The sequence below is a fragment of the Schistocerca gregaria genome, chromosome 1 (assembly GCF_023897955.1).
Source record: "Schistocerca gregaria isolate iqSchGreg1 chromosome 1, iqSchGreg1.2, whole genome shotgun sequence".
Lineage (NCBI taxonomy): Eukaryota > Metazoa > Arthropoda > Insecta > Orthoptera > Acrididae > Schistocerca > Schistocerca gregaria.
In genome coordinates, this window is record NC_064920.1 from 609,484,005 (window position 1) to 609,498,266 (window position 14,262).

The window sequence follows — 14,262 nt, forward strand, 5'->3', positions numbered from 1 at the left end:
ACAGAGTGTCACTGAGTGGCACTTTGGTAAACAAAGGAACAACATCAAGCTAACCAGGATGACATTTGGGACTAGTTTCTTCAGCTTCTAAGTGAAATATCCTGATTCCTTTATGTACATGTTTATCTTACCCATGTGCGTATGGAGCAGTGAGGCCAGGTGTTTTGCCAGTTTGCATGTCAGTGAGCAGGGAGCAGTAACAATCAGACTCAGTGGAACATAATTCTTACAGATTTTTGGTAATACATACAGCGTTAGGTGGTAGAGCTTCTATGTTGTGCAGGTTGTTCTATATGCCCGCCAAAGTGACACTTCAGAGAAAGGAATGTCAGGTATGGCCTTTTAGCCATATGTTCCCAGAGAGAGAGAGAGAGAGAGAGAGAGAGAGAGAGAGAGAGAGAGAGAGAGAGAGAGAGAGAGAGAGATTTGGATAAACTAAAAATAATAATGTTTAGCGCAACTGAAAGTACAAAATACATGCAACAATATAACACAACTTTCAACAATATAACACAACATCAAGAACAACCATACACTCAAAGACTACAGTAGCTACAATTTTAAAATAGCAAGCAGAAACTAACGAAAATGTAGATCGACACACCTTCCATCCTGATCGACGCAAGTCCTGTCAGAAAGTCATTAAAAAGTATTATGTTTAGTATATGGCAAAACCAAAACTGTTAATTCTTTTTTAAAAATGATTAACATTTTTATCTGTAATAATTTAATAAAACTTACCACTTTATCAAACATGGGTTTGTTGTCATTTATGTCTTCAATTGTTACTTTTATTGTGCAGACATCATCAAGCTGTGGTAGACCATTATCTGTAGCTCGAACAGTCAAGTAAACTTCTTTTTCACGGCGTGGCTCATCTCGATCAAATTGCTTCATGGTGCAAGAGTGAGACAACATGCATGTTAATAAAGTAACTATTATATTACATCTGTATTACAAAAAAACAGAGATAATAAATTATTTACTTGGCTGGTTCTGATAATTCCTGTCGCTGAATCAATTGAGAACTTCTCCCTGTCATTTTTTGTAGTTACAATGGAGTATGTGATTGTGCCTCCTGATTCAAGAGGGTCTCTGTCTTCAGCTTTCACCTGAAAATAATTACAACCCTCATTACACAATTATCTATAAAGATGCAATCAAATGACAAAAGTTATCAGCTAAGACACCTTCTCACAACAACAAGAAGAATTTTGGTGACAAAGCATTTTCAGAAGTATGAACACGGCCAAAGGGTAGTTCTTTTGTTTTATGTACACAAATTTGTAGGAGGATAGTTTGTTGGCAATTTTGTTAACTCCTGCATACACGTGGCACAGATTCTATTAAAAATAATTAAGAACTTAATATAGCTTTAGTAGATAAAGTTATATTCCTTGGCAAAATATTTTTCCACTGACAACTTCTGGGCAAATGCATTTCACTAAACAGATTGGAGTATAGTATGATCAACAAATGAACAAATAAAACCAATCAGTGATTGAGCTAATATTTAAATTGTCTTATACAAACCTGTGCAACATATGTTCCTATATCCTGCTCCTCTTTGACAGACGGCTGATAGTTTGAACAGTTCGTAAACATTGGTTTATGATTGTCATGTACAATCAAAGGAACCTGAAAGAAACAATAATTATTAATATGAAACTCTAACAGCAAGGTTAAATTATTAACAACACTGTTCTTACTATCACAGACATTTCAGAATGTAGGCTTATGTAATAAACTTTCATTTTTGCATGTTATTAGTTGTAAACTACATTAATAGAAATCACTCACTGTTGGTGCCAGTGTCATTTTGTAATAGAAATAACACACAACTGTCAACAAATTAATAGAAATATCAAATACAGGTACCCTGATTGTGCCTTAAATGGAACTGGTGTAGGACTGTGGTGCACCCTTCTTCAAGGTATATACACAAATTAAAACGAAAATATTTGTTTAACAGAGAGAGTCAATGGGAAAAAAAAATCTATGAAGATGCAATCAAGTGACAAAGTTATCAGCTAAGACACCTTCACAGGCATTTTGATTGCTTTGGTTATATATTATGAACGCATTTCATATGTCAAGTTACACTGACATATGGATAGTATTTTTCCTGATCTATGAGAAAATGAGATGCGGGGTTCGGAACAAGGAATCTTCACCTACAACTGAAAGGCGGTGCACGGGCAGTAACTTCCACACCCTTTGTGCAGTGCATGCAGTACACTTATGTTTCATGCTGCTTATGAAGCCTCTACTTCATTAATTGTCATCTTGTCTTTCCAAAGATGGGTAACAAGGCAGCTGCGAAACTTAGGTCTGAACTGGTTAATACCTGAATTCACCACAAACGACAGATAGCACTCCTAGTGATTGCAATAGTGATTCTGCATAGAGAACTAGCTATAGGAATTTCCCTACATCAAACGAGAGCTTTTCTAATTTCTCTCTCTATGTCACACCAGAGCTAATTGAAACTCTTTGTCCTAGAATACAGAATTATTCTCTGAACACTATACGAGGCAGCAAAGTCTATGTGCAATTTTTGGTGTGTCATTTACTGTGGTTGACTACATCACAAATATGCCGAAAATAGTTTTAATCATTAACAGGAAATACAGAGTGCATTCCATAAGTAATGCGACCCATTTTTTTCTGATGCAACGGTACACCACAGCGTGTTGTAACGGTGTGGGCTAAGTGGAGGGGGGTGTTAGCTTCAATACTCCCTTTGTCTCATTCGGCTGTGAGCTGCCGGAGAGCCAGGACATGCGGTTCTGTGAACCCCGAGTTTTGAGTTTATGTAAAACGGCGCACTTGGATCATTCTGTAGAGCAATGGTACGCTATAAAATTTTGCGCTGAACGTGGAAAGTCCGCCACCGAAACGTTTCCATTACTTCAGCATGCCATTGGGACTGATTGCTTGTCCAAATCACAAGTTTTCCGATGGTACAAGTCGTTCATGGAGTGCCGAGAGGAAATGACCGACGAATCTCGCAGTGGACGGCCATCAACCGCACGAGTCGACGAAAATGTGACTATTGTGTTGAGCTTTCAATTGATAGCACAAACTCTAAACATGTCAAAAACAACCAAGGGGTACCATACATTGGTTGCAGGCCACATACACCTCTTCATGCTTATCATGTTTCCCAAGGGCAGTGGCACTTTTCAACAAGATAATAGACCATGTCACAAGGTCTGGAGTGTGATGGGCTCGTTTGAGGAAAAAAGTGGCGAGTTCAAATGGACACATCTTGGATGTGATTGAACGTGGCGTCAGAGCTCGTTGCCCCTCCTCCCCGGAATTTACGAGATTTAAGTGCCTTGGGTCTCCAGCGACCTACCAAGGCGTCATTGCTTCCATGCAATGACCTGTCGCTGCTGTTATCTGTGTCGGCTATTTATGTTCTGGCTGATCAGTGTACAGTCCGTGAACGAAAGACGAATTTTTTATACTAGTTGGCCGATTCAAACAGTGACTCATTGATGGTGATAAGGACTATAGTAACAGCGCAGACCCATGAGGGACACTTGTCTTACGCGCTGAATGATGTACCAGTTGTAACTCTAAATAATCCGTAGAGTAAAAACTGACAAAGAATAATCGGTAGGTAGACTTGAAAGCCCCAGTCATTGGGGGTAAGCAAGATGTGAATGCGCCAAGCGTATGTAAGTCAGAAAAAAAAAAAAAAGACAATAACGAGGTGGTAAGTGTTTAGAAAAGAGTGTCTAATTTCTTTTTTCAACCTGAGTAAATGGACGATTTTGAATCATCATTCCTGGAAACCATGTAGAAAGGGTCTATGTGACCATTCCCTTTCATGTCCCTACAAAGTCTATAACACACAGTTTTTATACGAGTTGGCCGATTCAAACAGTGACTCATTGATATTATGGACATAAGATACCACGTTTTCTCCGTTTTGTGAAGCGCAATATTTTACATTTCTGAATATTTAAATTGCCCACCTAGGTACCGCTTAGAAATCTTAACATCTGACTGAATATTTATGCAGCTTCTTTCTGATAGTACTTCGTTATAGATAATTGCATCACCTGCAAAACATCTGATTCTACTATTAATATTGTCTGCAAGGTCATTATTATACAACATGACCAGCAAGCATTCCAACACACTTCCCTGGGGCACACCCGAAGTTACTTCTACATCTGACGATGACTCTCCATCCAAGATAACATGCTGCGTCTTCCTAATCAAAAAGTCCACAATCCAGTCACAAATTTGACTTCATACTCCGTAAGATCATTACTTTCTACAATAAGCGTAGGTGTGGTACTGAATCAAAACCATTTCGGAAACCATGAAATACAGCATGTACCTGTCTGCCTCGATCCAAAGCTTTCAGTATGTCTGCCTCGATCCAAAGCTTTCAGTATGTCTGCCTCGATCCAAAGCTTTCAGTATGTCTGCCTCGATCCAAAGCTTTCAGTATGTCTGCCTCGATCCAAAGCTTTCAGTATGTCTGCCTCGATCCAAAGCTTTCAGTATGTCTGCCTCGATCCAAAGCTTTCAGTATGTCTGCCTCGATCCAAAGCTTTCAGTATGTCTGCCTCGATCCAAAGCTTTCAGTATGTCTGCCTCGATCCAAAGCTTTCAGTATGTCTGCCTCGATCCAAAGCTTTCAGTATGTCTGCCTCGATCCAAAGCTTTCAGTATGTCTGCCTCGGTCCAAAGCTTTCAGTATGTCTGCCTCGGTCCAAAGCTTTCAGTATGTCTGCCTTGGTCCAAAGCTTTCAGTATGTCTGCCTCGGTCCAAAGCTTTCAGTATGTCTGCCTCGGTCCAAAGCTTTCAGTATGTCTGCCTCGGTCCAAAGCTTTCAGTATGTCTGCCTCGGTCCAAAGCTTTCAGTATGTCTGCCTCGATCCAAAGCTTTCAGTATGTCATGTGAGAAAAGTGCGAGTTGGGTTTCCCGTTATCGATGTTTTCGAAATCCATGCTGATTGGCATTGAGGAGGTCATTCTGTTCAAGATACCTGATTATGTTTGAACTCAGAATATGTTGTAAGATTTTCCAACAAATCGATGTGAAGGATATTTGACAGTAGTTCTGTGCATCACTTGTACTAACCCTTCTTGTAGACGGGTGTGACCTATGCCTTTTTCCAAGAATTGGGCAAGATTTTTGATTCGAGGGATCTATGATGCTTTATAGTTAGAAAAGGGCTAACTCAGCCGCATTATTCATTATGGAATCTGACGAGGACTCCATCGGTCCGTGGAGCTTTGTTCAATTTTGAACGATTTCAGCTGTTTCCCAACGCCACTGATTGGCCGTGAACGACGACAGCGCCGAAGGTCAATGAAGAACTGAATATCGCACTCGCGAAACCTGTCCGACCACTAAAACACAAAGGGAGCTCCAGAAACAAGGAATTGCAGGGTGAGCTGGAATTCCAGAATCACTTATCAGTGATACAAATCCCCGTAACAGGGAAACGTGGTGCTGAAGCCATACAAAATGGATTCTGGAGGAATGAAAGACAGTCGTTTGGTCGGATGTGTCTTATTCCACAATTTTTCCAAATTCCGGCCGAGTTACGCCCCATGAAACATAGCTGGGTTCGGTGACAATTTGGGCAGCCATACTGTGGCATTCCATGGGCCCACGTTACTCTCTGAGATCGCATTACTGTGAAGGATTATGTGACTATTTTGGCTGATCAGGTCCATCCCATGATACACTGGCCCCAATGCTGATACTGGGTTCAAAGACGATAGGGCCCCTATGTACGGTAATGTGGTTTTTTTATGTTTACGTATTTTTATCGACCTCCCGTAACTAAGCCGTTGTTGAGTCATACTATTAGAAAGCAAACAGAATGTATTACTTAAGGAGCATTTAATAATTAGCCAGTATAGGCTAACGCCCTTTAAAGCCACCATTGCTATTACGATGTACAGTACAATGATAATTTAAAAGCTAGTTCCACCGTGCCGATGGTGGCGACTGAGGATACTGCATTGACGACGGTACTCACAGCGTCTGAGGGATCTGCGCGCGGCACGGCGTGGTGCGTAGCAGATTTCTCCGCCAGATGCCTCGAGTGTCGCAGCTTGGCGCCGCTCTGCCGCGCGCGCCGTTGCTCCACTCCTGGAACTGAAGAGACATAACGACGTGAAACTGACTGCTCAATACACAAACAAGTTCAAAACAAACTCTTCACACTGTACTCGGTTCTTTGTTGTTCATGAATTACGAAACAACTATACTAACGACAATTTTGTTTCTTATAAGCACCCTTTTACTAAATATAGTTATTATTCATCCAAGCTAATTTTACAGCGCAATATTCTCTTACTGTAGATGAGCAGAGATCGCTGTCTAAAGCACTGTACGGATGATTCCCAACTACGGAGCCCGTAGTTACCATGTATGACATCTGGAGTGTTAAATTGTGCCAGAGGAAGAATGTGTGTGTGTGTGTGTGTGTGTGTGTGTGTGTGTGTGTGTGTAAGGGAGGGGTCTAAGGTGCGCACTTCCCTTATTCGTATCTATCAGGATCAAGTTTCTCTCTAAAACCAGCTGTGTTGACATAACCACAGCGATCGGACTATGCCAATGGAACACACACACACACACACACACACACACACACACACACACACACACACACACACACAGAGGGAGGAGGAGGGGGAGGAGAGAGAGGGAGGAGGAGGAGGGGAGGTGAGGGAGGGGGAGGAGGGGGAGGGAGGAGGGGGGAGAGAGAGGGGAGGGAGGAGGAGGGGGGAGAGAGAGGGAGGGAGGAGGAGGGGGGAGAGAGAGGGAGGGAGGAGGAGGGGGGAGAGAGAGGGAGGGAGGAGCAGGGGGAGAGAGAGGGAGGGAGGAGCAGGGGGGAGAGAGAGGGAGGGAGGAGCAGGGGGGAGAGAGAGGGAGGGAGGAGCAGGGGGGAGAGAGAGGGAGGGAGGAGCAGGGGGGAGAGAGAGGGAGGGAGGAGCAGGGGGGAGAGAGAGGGAGGGAGGAGCAGGGGGGAGAGAGAGGGAGGGAGGAGGAGGGGGGGAGAGAGAGGGAGGGAGGAGGAGGGGGGAGAGAGAGGGAGGGAGGAGGAGGGGGGAGAGAGAGGGAGGGAGGAGGAGGGGGGAGAGAGAGGGAGGGAGGAGGAGGGGGGAGAGAGAGGGAGGGAGGAGGAGGGGGGAGAGAGAGGGAGGGAGGAGGAGGGGGGAGAGAGAGGGAGGGAGGAGGAGGGGGGAGAGAGAGGGAGGGAGGAGGAGGGGGGAGAGAGAGGGAGGGAGGAGGAGGGGGGAGAGAGAGGGAGGGAGGAGGAGGGGGGAGAGAGAGGGAGGGAGGAGGAGGGGGGAGAGAGAGGGAGGGAGGAGGAGGGGGGAGAGAGAGGGAGGGAGGAGGAGGGGGGAGAGAGAGGGAGGGAGGAGGAGGGGGGAGAGAGGGGGAGGGAGGAGGAGGGGGGAGAGAGGGGGAGGGAGGAGGAGGGGGGAGAGAGGGAGGGAGGAGGAGGGGGAGAGAGAGGGAGGGAGGAGGAGGGGGAGAGGGAGGGAGGGAGGAGGAGGGGGAGAGGGAGGGAGGGAGGAGGAGGGGGAGAGGGAGGGAGGGAGGAGGAGGGGGAGAGGGAGGGAGGGAGGAGGAGGGGGAGAGGGAGGGAGGGAGGAGGAGGGGGAGAGGGAGGGAGGGAGGAGGAGGGGGAGAGGGAGGGAGGAGGAGGGGGAGAGGGAGGGAGGGAGGAGGAGGGGGAGAGGGAGGGAGGGAGGAGGAGGGGGAGAGGGAGGGAGGGAGGAGGAGGGGGAGAGGGAGGGAGGGAGGAGGAGGGGGAGAGGGAGGGAGGGAGGAGGAGGGGGAGAGGGAGGGAGGAGGAGGGGGAGAGGGAGGGAGGAGGAGGGGGAGAGGGAGGGAGGAGGAGGGGGAGAGGGAGGGAGGAGGAGGGGAGAGGGAGGGAGGAGGAGGGGAGAGGGAGGGAGGAGGAGGGGGAGAGGGAGGGAGGAGGGGGAGAGGAGGAGGGGACAGGGAGGGAGGAGGAGGAGGGGAGAGGGAGGAGGAGGAGGAGGAGGAGGCAGGGGAGAGCAAGATGGAGGAGGAGGAGGGGGCAGGGGAGAGCGAGATGGAGGAGGAGGAGGAGGAGAAGGCGGGGGAGAGCGAGATGGTGGAGGAGGTGGGGGAGAGCGAGATGGAGGAGGAGGAGGAGGCGGGGGAGAGCGAGATGGAGGAGGAGGAGGCGGTGTGGTAGAGAGAGATGGAGGAGGAGGAGGCGGTGTGGTAGAGAGAGATGGAGGAGGAGGAGGCGGTGTGGTAGAGAGAGATGGAGGAGGAGGAGGCGGTGTGGGAGAGAGAGATAGAGATGGATGAGGAGGAGGAGGGGGAGAGAGATGGTGGGGGAGAGAGATATGGAGCAGGAGGAGGAGGGGGAGAGAGAGATGGAGGAGGAGGAGGGGGGGGGAAAGATAGAGGGAGAAGGGAGGAGGAGAGAGGGGGAGGGGCGAGGGTGTAGAAGGGACAGGTCTAAGGTGCCTACTTCCCTTACTCGTATGCATCACGGTCCTGTTTCCCTCTAAAACCAGCTGTGTTGACATAATCATATCGATCGGACTTTACATGTGTGTTGCACAGCATTTACTCCCAAGGAACACGCACCTGGAGACTAAGACTTGGGCAGTGTGCCTGCAAACTTGCCGTTATAAATCTTCGCACTCAGTTCTAAGATACGAAAAGGATTCGAAAAGAGAGATTGACTTCATAAAACTGAAAGGTTTATTGTGTACAGTACAAGCGACGGGGTGCGTTGCTTACGTTTCTAAACACACGCACTGACGTCCACTCTTTATTTCAGCTTTTTTTTTTTTAATCTTTTTGAGGTAGCCACTGCTTCCACCGATCTTTCCTTACGACTTGCTTCTAATATTGAAGAGTTCTCAATCCAATTCATGAACACTACAACATATACCAATCAAGCCTTACATCCTGCCACGATCCACACTACTTGCTTTCCGCGCCACCCGCGGTTAGGGGCAAACCGAGCTTCTCGATCACTGGGGGTTCCCCTGGCAGCTATGCTGCTGCGCGATGCGCTACGTGTAAGGTACCAGACATCAACACTCAGAAAGTAACTTATGTAAGCTTGTAGGGGGTGAGCGGTATCTTACAGTAAGAGGAGCGACGCGTAGTTCAGGCGCTTCTTAACGATGTCTTTTTATTGGTAATGTAAGACAGTAGTCGCAAATAGAGATGAGGGGAGGGGGAAATTGTGCATGTAAATGACATTTGATGTGATGTTATGAAGATGCGGTTTACATGTTAATTTATAAATGAAATGACGGCGCTATCGTTGATAGAACGTTGCCGAATGACTGACGAAGGTAGGCGATGGCGTTTAGCGAGACCAAGCTTAAGTCGCATTCTAGGCGCTATTCGAGTCAGCAGCTCTTCCCGTTCAATATATGTTATCATTCGACAATATGTTTATGTTTCCACTCATGTTAAAGATATTCGCCTATTCTGTAAGTCAGGAAACATTTTGCTAACATACTGAATTTCTGTCAATTTTGTGAGAGGATGCATCCTACAATGTAACAGACTGCCACATATTTTTGAGTCTCATACCTGTCTTCCATACCGACATCAAGAGGGAAACAAGCTAGTTTCATTCTGCTATAGGCGACTCAACGAGCTACATAAAAGCAGCGCCGACAACAATTGATGTCCCATGGGCCTATTATTTCACACATCGAACTCTTTCGCTTGCTTACGGGAAATGTGGTTAGTGTAATGTGGCTAGACCGTGTACACACCTCGATGTAGCCTTACATGGGTGTAATCTGTGTTTTAGATGCCAAAGGTGGTCTCTCGCCACACTTTGCCCGAGCTCCCATACCAAAACACTTAAGCAACCTCAACAACCTGAGGTAGACAGTGCGCTCATGTTGCTACCACTCTGGTTTCTGCAGCACTTACAGCGAAGTGCGAAACGAACGGAAGTCTTTTACAAACGTGCTTAGTCAAATAAACGAAGTATACGGGAACGCACCCGGAAAATTAGTGCTGGTGTTTCTGGTCTTGGGAGAACGCAGCACCGCTAATCTCTTTATCAACAGAAAAGAATTATCACTGCAAGCAGAGCAATGCGGTGAAGGGAACCGATATCAAATGGCCGGCCCAGCCATACGTCTCACGACTGTTTAATTAAGCTTATCCTGTGCAAAGGGATGCAAAGGGGAGGGAACCAACAGCATAGCTGTGAATCGCTCACCACAAAGAAACGCATTTAATTCATAACGGCTGCCGCTAGTGGCTCCTCTTCTTTCCTGTGTAATTAATTGGACTCTGGAGCGAACGGCGATTTACTGTTGTAATAAAAAAAGCATGCGCCATTAAAAAAAATACTTCCCTCGACAGGGGGAATGAATTTATCTGCGACAGTAGGAAATTTGGTCGCAGAGTCACAGCAACGGAGGCCTCGAAGAAAGAACTTTGCTGGCGCGTCCCCCTTTTGGAAAGAAGTCATCGTCGACTATGACTGTTAAAAACTGTTCGATCATGAACTCCACTATTGCACTTTTGGCTTTCCGGTCATTCTAAAGCCGATACATCGAAATTTTGTCCTCTCGTGCCAAAATACTATGTAAATATTTGAAAAGTTCGAACGATCTCCGAAATTTTGTTGGTGTGCTTCGGATTCACCGTTTACAATTAAAGTCCGTACTTTGCAGCTTTGCATTTTGAAAATCTTGTTTAATTACAGTCCAAGACCGCGGATAAAGGTTAGCGGCGCTGCCTCTAGATCGAGGGGTCCTGGGATCGGCTCTCCGTCGGGCCGGAAACTTTCTTCGAAATCTGGGTCGTGTTGTCTTCATTACTTCATCTCATCTACATCCCAAAGGCCCGCAAGTCACCCATGTGGTGTCAAGGAGACTTCTATCAGGCGGCTCAACAGCCCCAGACGAGAGTCTACCGGCCAATAATGACATGCGATCATTTCATTACACTCTAAGGCAGAAAAAAAAGTAATAGCAAGAAATGCTTTCTAGTTGGAAACAATGTTCGCGATATCTTGGGATTTTTGGCTAATGCAGGAACAGGGTAGCCAGCAACGGAAATCACAAACTACAAACGCCCACTAAAATGCGGACAATACCGACAGATCACCCACGTTTTCTCCGCGTGATTGTTAATTATATACTTCTCGGTGTTCACCGGAGTAGTTGTTTTTATTTTAAGCGCAATATTTTGACAACCGACCCATTCGACTCCTTCAGGTGTTCAGTCGATCATTGCAGACGATGGTTCTTCGAAATCAGCGGAAGGAGTCACGGTACTCAAAAGAATGGGTATAATGGTCTAGTGGCTCCGCATAAGCCACACATTTCTGCATTCAATGCCAAGCTACGCTCTAAGTGGTGTAAAAAGCGACGGCACTGGGCATTAGCTGGCTGGAAACGAGACATTTTTAGTGATAAACCACGCTATAATCCAATGGATTCGGCGAATGCCTGGAGAGCCGGTCGCTCTGGCCGAACGGTTCTGGGCGCTTCAGTCTGGAACTGCGCTGCTGCTGCGGTCGCAGGTTCGAATCCTGCCTCGGGCATGGATGTGTGTGATGTCCTTAGGTTAGTGTTTTTCGTGGGTACATTTGTGTTCCCCTCTTGCGCTTAAGAAATTGGTAAATACGGTTGGATATGATTACATTTTCAAACACAGTCTACTGCCTACAGAAGAAGGAAAGTTAGAAGATGAAGACTTTTTTTTTACCAACATGACAATGCCCTCTGAGAAAACGGCGTATGTGAGGTAATGTGTCTACAATAATATCCCTGAAGTGGAGTGGCCTGCCCAAGAGTACCGACCTGATACAACGGAACATCTTTGGGGTAAGTCAGAACGTCGACTTCGCTTCAGATGCCATTCCTCTATCGGAATTCAGACAAATAATTGCTGTCTACGCTTTCGTATAAATCAGCTGCACAACGATTGGAATTCACGCACGATATCCAGTTTATGGCGCTATACGATAAGCTCGTTGATTCGGAAAAAGCGTATTGGGCCTGAAGATGGCAAAATGAATTTCCGAAACTGGTTGCTTTCGAAATGAAATGAAATAAAATAAAATATCTCAAAGTGTACGGCTGTTGGTAAAGTTTATTGAATTGAAAACTCAAAGTGTGCCCAGTAGAGTTGAAGGTGTCATGGAGAACCCCCATAACACTGAGTTGACAGAAGTAATGGAATAGCGATACGCACGTACACAGATGGCTATAGAAATTGCATACGCGTATAAAATGGCAGTGCATTAGCAGAGATGTCATTTGTACTCAGGTGCTTGTGAGAAGGTTTCAGACGTGCTTATTGGCCTCACGAGGGGATTAAGAGACTTTGAAAGCGGAATGGTAGTTGGAACCAGACGCATAGGACATACCATTTCGGAAATGGTTAGGGAATTCAATATTCAGAGATCACAGTGTCAAGAGTTTGACGAGAATATCATATCAGGCATTACCTCTCACCACGGACAACGCAGTGGACGACAGCCTTCACTGAACGGCCGACAGCAGTGGCTTTTGCGTAGAGTTGTCGGTGCTCACAGACAAGCAGCACTGCGCGAAATAACCGCAGAAATCAATGTGGGACGTACGACGAACGTATCCATTAGGACAATGGTGACTACATCGGTTGGACAACGGAAGAGTGGAAAACCGTGGCTTGATCAGGTGGGCCCAGATTTCAGTTGGTAAGAGCTGTCGGTAGAACTCTTGTGTGGCTCAGACCCCACGAAGCCACGGACCCAAGATGTTAACAAGATACTGTGCAAACTGGTGGTGGCTCCGTAATGCTGTGATCTGTGTTGACATGGAATGGACTGGGTCCTTTGGTCCAACTGAACTGATCGTTGCCTCGAAATGATGATGTTCGACTACCTGGAGACCATCTGCAGCCATTTATGGACTTCCATGTTCCCAACCAACGGGCCACATTTGTCCGCTACTGGTTTGAAAAACATTCTTGAGATTTCGAGCGAATGATTTGGCCACGAAGATAGCCCGACACGAATCCCAACTAACGTTTATGGTACATGGACGAGAAGTGAGTTTGTGCATGACATCCTGCACAGGTGACACTTCAGACGGCTATAGACGCAGCATGACTCAGTATTTCTGCAGAGCACATCCAACGACTTGTGGAGCCCATGTAACATCGACTCGCTGCACTACTCTGGGCGAAAGGAGGTCCGACAAGATGTATGGAAATATCTCATGAATTCTGTCACCTCAGTTGATACCAGCTAACGAGAACCCGTACTTTTTTTTTTTTTTATTACTGTGCATCGAATGGAAACACCAACTCGGTTGAAGACCAGCACTATCCAATTTCGCCACAAAAAACCAGAGAGATGGCGACAACAGCGTGGAAAGAAGGAAAGAGTGAAGGATCAGTGCCGATCGTGTACAATGCGCGTTTCAGCTTGGTACTCGCTTGTTAAAGAGTCAGGCTGCTGGATGATAAATCTGCGAAGTCTGGACGAGGTGATCTCCCGGTTTGTTAACAGCAGTGCTTAATTATGGGAGCAGTCTTGGAAACAGCGCCAGAGAAGTTTGGGCACACCAGAAACAGCCCCGGCTTAATCTCCGGCCCGGCTGCGGCGAAAGACGTATGGCTGGCCGGGAGTCTCTCCTCGCGGCCGCGTTAAGTTTTAATGCCGACGGAGGCAGGCTCTCCACCAGGAACCGGCCAACGGCGCGCACGCGTTATCCGAACGATGGACGCTACTGGAGATAAACCTCTGGCGGCGAGTTTTTGCGAGGTTTACGGCTCCCGTAAGTCGCGCACCCGCCGCTAAATGCTGCCGAAGCATAGAAAAATAAAAAGAAATTAACCGCTGTGCGCGTTGCGTCCCGTTATGAGGTACGGCTTTCCCTCAGCGTATCTCTGTGTCGGTCGAGAAGTGAGAGAGTGCGCTCTCGCGAGCTTGCACCTCCCCCCCCCCCCCCCCCTCACAATGCCCGCGTGCACACATCATCCTAATACTGAAGATTTATTTTACAGCTGAGCCGTGATGGCCAATCCTGACAGCACTGCCAGTTCGTTACTGTATTCTGTGGGACCGCGAGAGGTATGTAGGTATACGATAAATAGAGGCCTCTGAGATAAAAAAAAGACGGTGGTAGAAAGAGGGCAAGGAAAGAACACAGGAGGGAAACTTTTGCATAGAGGGGTCCTTGTTGTGCGAGTAGATTGCCTCGGAAGCGAACAACTAACCCCTCGAACGAATTATCCGCATCACTCA

General features: G+C 46.8%; 1 protein-coding gene across 3 annotated transcripts in view; it reads right to left on the reverse strand.

Moving 5' to 3' along the window:
* The window catches only part of LOC126358824 (DE-cadherin), a 564,715-nt gene that overhangs the window by 58,455 nt on the left and 491,998 nt on the right, over positions 1-14,262 (reverse strand). For all 3 annotated transcript variants that reach the window (XM_050007583.1, XM_050007582.1, XM_050007584.1), the window contains 4 exons: positions 6,019-6,137; positions 1,534-1,638; positions 987-1,112; positions 742-891 (listed from right to left, as the gene is read on the reverse strand). In XM_050007583.1, coding sequence (XP_049863540.1) covers positions 742-891; positions 987-1,112; positions 1,534-1,638; positions 6,019-6,137 — 500 coding nt within the window. The remainder of the gene's footprint in view (positions 1-741; positions 892-986; positions 1,113-1,533; positions 1,639-6,018; positions 6,138-14,262) is intronic.